This window comes from Plectropomus leopardus, chromosome 14 (assembly GCF_026936395.1).
Source record: "Plectropomus leopardus strain MGB_pleo_1.0 chromosome 14, ASM2693639v1, whole genome shotgun sequence".
Classification (NCBI taxonomy): Eukaryota; Metazoa; Chordata; class Actinopteri; order Perciformes; family Serranidae; genus Plectropomus; species Plectropomus leopardus.
The window spans coordinates 207,501-217,500 of record NC_142189.1 but is presented as its reverse complement, the minus strand read 5'-3'; the positions used below and the strand labels follow the sequence as shown (position 1 = coordinate 217,500).

At 46.1% G+C, this 10,000-nt stretch overlaps 1 protein-coding gene across 2 annotated transcripts in view; it reads right to left on the bottom strand.

Annotated features, from left to right (window-relative positions):
• The window catches only part of mipol1 (mirror-image polydactyly 1), a 56,578-nt gene that overhangs the window by 20,149 nt on the left and 26,429 nt on the right, over positions 1–10,000 (bottom strand). For both annotated transcript variants that reach the window (XM_088087119.1, XM_088087120.1), the window contains exons 6-10: positions 8,635–8,758; positions 7,804–7,909; positions 6,916–7,042; positions 830–863; positions 577–747 (exon numbers count right to left, since the gene is read on the bottom strand). In XM_088087119.1, coding sequence (XP_087943245.1) covers positions 577–747; positions 830–863; positions 6,916–7,042; positions 7,804–7,909; positions 8,635–8,758 — 562 coding nt within the window. The remainder of the gene's footprint in view (positions 1–576; positions 748–829; positions 864–6,915; positions 7,043–7,803; positions 7,910–8,634; positions 8,759–10,000) is intronic.

The window sequence follows — 10,000 nt, the reverse complement described above, 5'->3', positions numbered from 1 at the left end:
TTTGAAATTACATGCTTATTTAAACTATGTTTACTGAATCTATTTCATCTCTCTCTCTCACACACACACACACACACACACACACACCTTTGTGCGTGCTCAGTCATAGGTTCAGTAAACGTCCGCTCTGTCAGCTCGACTCTTTCTTGATCTCAGTTTTTATTTTCATGTCGTTTGGATTATTCATGCTGAAGTTAAAAATGCAAATATTTGAGGTTTGGGCCTCTGGGGCCTCTGTAACCCAAACGAAGTTCCACTCGCGCCTCAGCGAGTGCCTCGCCCGCTGGGTTAAAGAGACGACGCAAAGAGTTCAGTGTTTCACCGGATCTGAAAGTTCAGCTGCTGCTTCATCCGCCGAAGGTCCAAAACCAGCTGGAATAATCTGACCCTGAAGGTCCAAAGCTGAAATAAACTGACTTCAGATGAGGGACGGAGCAGCAGGAGGACACGTGTCATCAGAGTCTCATTCAAACCAGCAGACAGACACCAGATACACGGCGTGACCTCCGTCCTCACTGCCAGGACACTTAGCATGTGTCCCCACAGGGACACAAAGGGACAGGTGAGGAGACTCACCTTGGCGACGGAGGCGTCTCTCTCCTCCATCACGGCCTTCATCTCCTGAGTGGTGATGTCACTCCTCCGTTGCCCCGCCAACCTTAAATGCTGAACCAGAGCGGCACCAAACTGCTGGACTTCCTGTGCGGAGCTGGCGTCACAGACACGGCGGAGCAGCTCGTCGACGTCCTGGAGGACAGAGGACAGACTGATCAGATCATATTTAGACAGCCAAACTGCTGGTATGATCACACACTGTCAGTGTTTTTACCGTGTGGGCGTCCTCCAGCTGGACACTGTCCCTCCTGAGGGGAGAGACAATTTTTATTTCAAACACAAACCGTCAACAAAGAAACTACAAATAAAGTTTCAACACATGAAAATGTAAACATCAACAGCGGATCTGCACGAGCGTCACAATTCACTTTTCACCACATTCACTTTCACTTTTCAGCTGCCGGGGGCCAGGAGCCACTCGCAATGGCCCCACTTCACACATTTCCAGGGTTCTGGGACATTTCTGGGGTTTTAGGACATTTTTCACGGTTCTGAGCCACTTCTGGAATTTTAAGGCATTTCCAGGGTTTTAGGACGTTAGGGTCTTCGCTGGGCCCTCTGTCAGGGTGTGTGGGATCTATTTAGATGCTGTCTTTTGGTCTCTGGATCTTTCTGGATACTAGGACAAAAACAATTATCAGCCAATCACTGTAATTTTAGTGCCCCCCTGTTGGGGGCCAGATTCGGCCTGCGGGCCATAAGTAGAACATCACTGCTGTGGTGTTTTGTTGTAGATGATTGGATGATGGGGGAGGCCCCCCCGGTGTTGCGGCCGTTGACCAAACAAAGCGTGGCGCGCGCAGCAGCAGCCTGTTAGATGACCTGAGCGGCGCTCGGCTGCAGCAGCTGTGCAGTAATTTGGTCGTGCACTCCCTGAAGTCCACCTGAAAGTCTCCATCATTTGAAGAGGACGGAGCTGCGAGGGCGGCGCGCTGCCAGCAGCAGCCATGACGGTGGCCGAGGAGCTGGTAGGCAGCTGATGTGCGGCATCTCCTCCGGGACGCTCCTTTCATTTAGCCGGCTGCACTTTCTCTGTAATAAAGTGTAATAAGGCGGCCGCGGCGCTGCGCTCTGCGGGGAGCAGCAGGTAATGAAAGACCGGCCGCCTCCAATAAAGCTCCTCTAACACCCTGCTTACAGCCCATCCAGCCGGCTCAGCCCGCTACGCTCGCTGCCGCCACGGCTCAGCCATCATCAACACTCCCACTCACCGCCACGCCACTGACACAACGTCCACAGCAACATCACAGCAACATCACAGCAACATCACACTGCCATCACAGCAACATCACAGCAACATCACACCGCCATCACAGCAACATCACAGCAACATCACACCGCCATCACAGCAACATCACAGCAACATCACACCGCCATCACAGCAACATCACAGCAACATCACACCGCCATCACAGCAACATCACACCGCCATCACAGCAACATCACAGCAACATCACACCGCCATCACAGCAACATCACAGAGCCATCACAGCAACATCACACCGCCATCACAGCAACATCACAGCAACATCACAGCAACATCACACCGCCATCACAGCAACACCACAGCAACATCACACTGCCATCACAGCAACATCACACCGCCATCACAGCAACATCACAGCAACATCACACTGCCATCACAGCAACATCACAGCAACATCACAGCAACATCACACCCCCGCCACAGCAACATCACAGCAACACCACACCGCCATCACAGCAACATCACAGCAACATCACACCGCCATCACAGCAACATCACAGCAACATCACACTGCCATCACAGCAACATCACAGCAACATCACAACGCCATTACAGCAACATCACAGCAACACCACACCACCATCACAGCAACATCACAGCAACATCACACCGCCATCACAGCAACATCACAGCAACATCACACCGCCATCACAGCAACTTCACACCGCCATCACAGCAACATCACAGCAACATCACACCACCATCACACCAACATCACAGCAACATCACAGCAACATCACACCGCCATCACAGCAACATCACAGCAACATCACACCGCCATCACAGCAACATCACAGCAACATCACAGCAACATCACAGCAACATCACACCGCCATCACAGCAACATCACAGCAACATCACACTGCCATCACAGCGCCATCACAGCAACATCACAGCAACATCACAGCAACATCACACCGCCATCACAGCAACATCGCACCGCCATCACAGCAACATCACAGCAACATCGCACCGCCATCACAGCAACATCACAGCAACATCACACTTACATCACAGCGACATCACAGCAACATCACAGCAACATCACACCGCCATCACAGCAACATCACAGCAACATCGCACCGCCATCACAGCAACATCACAGCAACATCACACCGCCATCACAGCAACATCACACCGCCATCACAGCAACATCACACCGCCATCCCAGCTACATCACACCACCATCACAGCAACATCACAGCAACATCACACCGCCATCACAGCAACATCACAGCAACATCACACCGCCATCACAGCAACATCACAGCAACATCGCACCGCCATCACAGCAACATCACAGCAACATCACAGCAACATCACACCGCCATCACAGCAACATCACAGCAACATCGCACCGCCATCACAGCAACATCACAGCAACATCACACCGCCATCACAGCAACATCACACCGCCATCACAGCAACATCACACCGCCATCACAGCAACATCACACCGCCATCACAGCAACATCACAGCAACATCACACCGCCATCACAGCAACATCACAGCAACATCACACCGCCATCACAGCAACATCACAGCGCCATCACAGCAACATCACACCGCCATCACAGCAACATCACACCGCCATCACAGCAACATCACAGCAACATCACACCGCCATCACAGCAACATCACACCAACATCACAGCAACATCACAGCAACATCACAGCAACATCACACCGCCATCACAGCAACATCACAGCAACATCACACCGCCATCACAGCAACATCACAGCAACATCGCACCGCCATCACAGCAACATCACAGCAACATCACACTGCCATCACAGCAACATCACAGCAACATCACACTGCCATCACAGCAACATCACAGCAACATCACACCGCCATCACAGCAACATCACAGCAACATCACAGCAACATCACACCACCATCACAGCAACATCACAGCAACATCACAGCAACATCACACCGCCATCACAGCAACATCACAGCAACATCACAGCAACATCACACCGCCATCACAGCAACATCACAGCAACATCACACCGCCATCACAGCAACATCACAGCAACATCACAGCAACATCACACCGCCGTTGTTCTCTCTGGCACACCACAACCATCATCATCATCATCATCAAGTGTTAACCAAAATGTGTAGTGGCATATTAATTGGCAGAAGTGGGCGCGGTCTGTTGGATTTTAATGAATAACTCAATATGACTTCATCCAGTCTTAGTAAAACTCGGTGGAGACCTCTGGAGTGGTTATCATTATCATTGTTTTTATTATTATTATTATCATCAGCAGCATTATTATAGTTATTATTATTATTGTTATTATTATTAACATTTTTAAAATTATTTTTATTGTTGTTATTATTATTATTAAACTAAAATTCAAACAGCAGATTAATAAAAGAAAGTCTTAAACATCAGCATGCACACACACACACACACACACACACACACACACACGCACACACACACACACACACACACACACACACAGTAAAGCAGCAGCTTCAAATCATTCATACAAATACCTCAGCCTGCACACAAACACACACACACATCAACACATTTACACACATTTACAGAGATAAAACAGGCTGCCTCTCTCCACTAGAAAAACACACACACACACACACACACACATAAACACTCACACACACACACACACACACACACACACACACACCCTCTGTAGGTCCTGACAGATGGAACATGCTCCTCCATATTCTGCTCCTCATAAAAACGACTGGCCTCCAATATCAATTACCCTCTCATCCTGGGGGGCAGGGGGAGAGGAGGGGGTAGGGGAGGGGGGGGCAGGGGGTATTATCTGTAATTAGATTTTCTGGTCTATTTGGAGGCTCCTCAAGGAGACGAGAGCTCGTTCACAGCTCTTAGCCAGACTGAGGAGGAGAATAATGAAGAGGACGAGGAAATGGAGGAAGAGGAAGAAAAGGAGGAGCAGGAAGAGGAGGAGAAGCAGGACGAGGAAGAAGAGGAGGAGGAGCAGGAAGAGGAGGAGAAGCAGGAAGAGGAGGAGGAGGAGGAGGAACTGGAGGAAAAGGAGAAGCAGGAGGAGGAGGAAGAGAAGTAGGAGGAAGATTAGGAGGATGAGCAGGTGTTGGAAGAAGAGTAGGAGGAGGTGGAAAAAGGGGAGGAGGACAGAAGAGGAGACGGAGGAGGTGTTCAAATAAACACAAACATGTAAATAAGTGAATCAACATGTTGTCAGTTTGTCCTCAGAAGAAACAAACAAACAAACAAACAAACAAACAGTCAGTCACCTCCTGAACAGAAACCTGCAGATCTGTTACATTCAACTGTTTTCATTCACTATTACTATCATTAATAGTGGCAGTCGTAGTACACAATACATGTGTATATATATATATATATATATATATATATATATATATATATACTTTATTTGTCCCCAAAGGAGTTAGTGATGAGAGTCACTGGTGTAATTCATACAACAGTGAGATATCGTCTCAGCGTAGAAGGACGGTCACCGTCAACAGAATTAGGATAAGAAAATAAAACAATTTAACTCAATGGAGGTGATGCAAAAATGATTAAACCTACAACAAATCCTCCTAAATCAGTATTTTGTGTGGCCTCCTCGATTTTTAAGAACAGCACCGACTCTTCGACATTGAACTAACGAGTCGGCACCATACTGCGTCATCTGTCTTTCTCCGGTGTTGGAGGATGAGATCTTTCGGGTCCTGGATGCTGGATGGAGAACTCGGGGCTCGGCCGTCTTTTCAGGCCTCCTCACAGGTGCTCTGTGGGTTGAGGTCTGGTAATTTGTTTGTCCACTGAGTCACTTTTACCCCGCTCTTTCTCAGAAATGAAACGGTGAGCTCGGCTCTATGTTTTGGGTCGGTATCATGTAGGAGGACCGGAGTGATGGGAGCATCTCCTCTTTCAGTATCTCACAGCAGGTTTGTGAATTCGTGATCCCGTCGATGATAGCAGCTCCCTGACGCCTGCAGCACTCGTGCGACCCCACAGAAGAACACTGCCACCACCGCGCTTTACTGCGGGCACCGTGCATTTGTCCTCGTACCGCTCGCCCTTTCGACGCCGCACAGTTTGGACCATCAGTGCCAAAAAGATTCGTCGTTGTCTCGTCACTCCAAAGTACAGAGACACTATATAGAAACACTCGCCCCCGTTCGACTCTCTAATGCTTTGGCTAACTGCGACAAACTTGCATGCCGATTTCCTTCAGCTCTTCTCATCATGAGACGCTCGTGTCGAGGTGTTAACTCTGTGGACGGCCTGGACGTTTAACCAGCTTCCCGCAGGTCCGTCCTTTTTGAATCTTTGGGTTGCTTTTGTTTTTGTATTCTGACTTATTAGCAGTGCTTTACTGATTTCCTTGTAACTCAGGCCTTTTTCATTTATGCTGAGCACTGAATGTATAGATATATACATTCAGCTCCTGTGGGACCAATAAAGAAAGTTCAAACCGTCTCTGTTGGACACGATGAGGCTTAGAGATGAAGAGGACATTGAGTAAGTCAGAAGTGGACAACAGGAAGTCCTGGCCAGACTGTCAGTGTGAGCGCTACCATGTTTCCGTGAGGTCACATGACGCTGTGAGGTCACATGACACTGTGAGGTCACAGGAACTGGCTCCCTCGTGATGCAGCAGGAGCTACAAGAGCTGTTATTGCATCACATAACTCTGAGAAAGTTTTTCACCCACAATTCCTCTGTGAAATCGTGGACTACATCTCCCAGAAATCCCTCATACGTGTCCGCTCCCACGTATAAGGGGCTCGCCTTTCCATCACGGCTTCATAACACGCCTACGTGGCCTCGGATTGGAAATAATGACGGCTAGTTTGGTGGCTGCAATAGAAATAAAGCTGCTGATGTTTTGAACATCCGTCGCCATGGTTACTGGGATGTTATCACCAGAGGAGGAGTCACATGACATCACTCAGTGAAACACAGTCAGCTCCATGTTGAGTTTAAACACATTTACTGAAAGTCAATGAAAAACGCGCTCTGTGTGTGTGTGCGTGCACACATACTCAGTGGCCTGCTGCAGCTGGCGTGCACGAAGAAGAGCCTCGTCTCTCTCCTCATTGGCCAGCAGGAGTCGTGACATCAGTGCCTGATCCCTGTCCCTCTGAGCCGCCAGCACCTCCTCCAACACCGCTGAGAGGAGGAGACAGTACACACACTTTTTACATTTTGTTTGTTTGTGTCACACACCAACACGCACGCACACACACACAAACCCGCACAAACACCAGACACAGACACAGACACACACACACACACACACACACTCACGCCCACACACACACACACACACACACACACACACACACACACACACACACACACACACACACTCACACACACACACACACACACACACACACACACACAGACACACACTCTCTCTCACAGACACACACACACACACACTCACGCCCACACACACACAGACACACACACACACACACACACACACACACACACACACACACACACACACACACACACACACACACACACACACACACACACACTCTCTCTCACACACACACACACACACACACACACACACACAGACACACACTCTCTCACACACACACACACACACACACACACACACACACACACACACACACACACACACACACAGCCCTCTGATCATTGACGACCTGATGTTTCTTGTTTAATTGTGATCAGCCTCATGGTGACTGAACAGAATTGACGATTGGTGATGAGATCGGTGTTTCTCGCTGACAGACAGACTATCGGACTGTTATTGATCCATAATAAAGTGAATGTTTCTGACTGAAACCCCAATCAATGACTAATAACCAATCAATAACTCACATCCAATCAATAACTGACATCCAATCAATAACTCACATCCTATCAATAACTGATAAGCTCCTCCTCACCTGCAGGTCTCTCCCAGTCTCTGGCCTCCCTCTGCTCCTCCCTCAACTCCTCCTCCAGCTCCCGCCTCTGCAGCTCCTTCTCCTTCAGGAGCAGCTGCTCCTGCAGCTGAAAACCAATCAGGAGTCAGGAAACCTCATCAATACACAGATAGGTTTATCTATAGATCTAATAACCTCATCAATACACTGATATTGTTGTTGTGTGTGTGTGTGTGTGTGTGTGTAGTGTTGCTGTGTACTTGTTGTGATTGTGTGTGTAGTGTTGTTGTGTACTTGTTGTGATTGTGTGTGTAGTGTTGCTGTGTACTTGTTGTGATTGTGTGTGTAGTGTTGTTGTGTACTTGTTGTGATTGTGTGTGTAGTGTTGCTGTGTACTTGTTGTGATTGTGTGTGTAGTGTTGCTGTGTACTTGTTGTGATTGTGTGTGTAGTGTTGTTGTGTACTTGTTGTGATTGTGTGTGTAGTGTTGCTGTGTACTTGTGATTGTGTGTGTAGTGTTGCTGTGTACTTGTTGTGATTGTGTGTGTAGTGTTGCTGTGTACTTGTTGTGATTGTGTGTGTAGTGTTGTTGTGTACTTGTTGTGATTGTGTGTGTTGTTGTGTACTTGTGATTGTGTGTGTAGTGTTGTTGTGATTGTGTGTGTTGTTGTGTACTTGTTGTGATTGTGTGTGTAGTGTTGCTGTGTACTTGTTGTGATTGTGTGTGTAGTGTTGCTGTGTACTTGTTGTGATTGTGTGTGTTGTTGTGTACTTGTGATTGTGTGTGTAGTGTTGTTGTGATTGTGTGTGTTGTTGTGTACTTGTTGTGATTGTGTGTGTAGTGTTGTGTACCTTCTTGTTGGCGTCCCGCAGTGCGTCGAGCTCCTTCAGGAGGAACGAGATGTTTTTGTCTCGCTCAAAAGTCTGAAGACGACCGGACGCTGTGATTGGACCAGACGGGATGTCCTGATGAGAGCTGAAGGACACAACATGTTGACATTACAACACACAAAATAAACAGTGTACAAACTACACAAACCACAGAAACTACACACATTTATTCAGTTATTATTTGTGTTTTATCATATATAAATATACACATATATATATATATTTGATATTAGATATTAGCTAGGACAGCGTGATAGTGTGAAAGGGGGAGAGAGGGGACGACATGCAGCAAAGGGCTGCGAGCTGGAATCGAACTCACGGCTGCTGCAGTGAGGACACGGTCTTCATATATGGGGCGCCTGCTTTATCCACTGAACCACTGAACACCCAAATGTTTTATCTTATTTTATTGTGTTTTGTTTTATATAACTGTGTTTTATTATATTTGTACTTTATTAAAAATTGTAATTGTGTCTATTGTATTGTGTGTTTTATTTTATTACATTTTACTGTATTTTGTTACATATTTAACTTTGTTTAACTGTATTTAATTGTTTGATTGGATTTAATTTAGTTTAATTGTATTTAATTGTTTGATTGGATTTAATTTAGTTTAACTGTATTTAATTGTTTGATTGGATTTAATTTAGCTTAATTGTATTTAATTGTTTGATTGGATTTAATTTAGTTTAATTGTATTTAATTGTTTGATTGGATTTAATTTAGTTTAACTGTATTTAATTGTTTGATTGCATTTAATTTAGTTTAATTGTATTTAATTGTTTGATTGGATTTAATTTAGTTTAACTGTATTTAATTGTTTGATTGGATTTAATTTAGTTTAACTGTATTTAATTGTTTGATTGGATTTAATTTAGTTTAACTGTATTTAATTGTTTGATTGCATTTAATTTAGTTTAACTGTATTTAATTGTTTGATTGCATTTAATTTAGTTTAACTGTATTTAATTGTTTGATTGCATTTAAGTGTGTCTGATTGTGTTGAAGTGTATTTTGTTGTGTTTGACTGTATTTAATTTAGTTTGATTGTAATTTATTGTAACGTTTTATTGTGTAATTCTGTGTTAAACTGAGGATGAACGGTGTGCAGCAGGTTGGCCGGGGCTGCTGTGATTGGTCAAGATGGGTGTGTGACATCACCTGGCTGCGTGTCACCTGTGTGTAGTCGGGTCAGGTGTTTTAACCTCCCCTGGCGGCGGTGGCGCAGCTGAAGGCGTCGGCGCTTTAATAAGTGAGCGCAGTAATTCGCTGTTATTACCTTAAAGGTCAGACGGCGTAATAAAGCGGGTAAATAAGACACTGACTC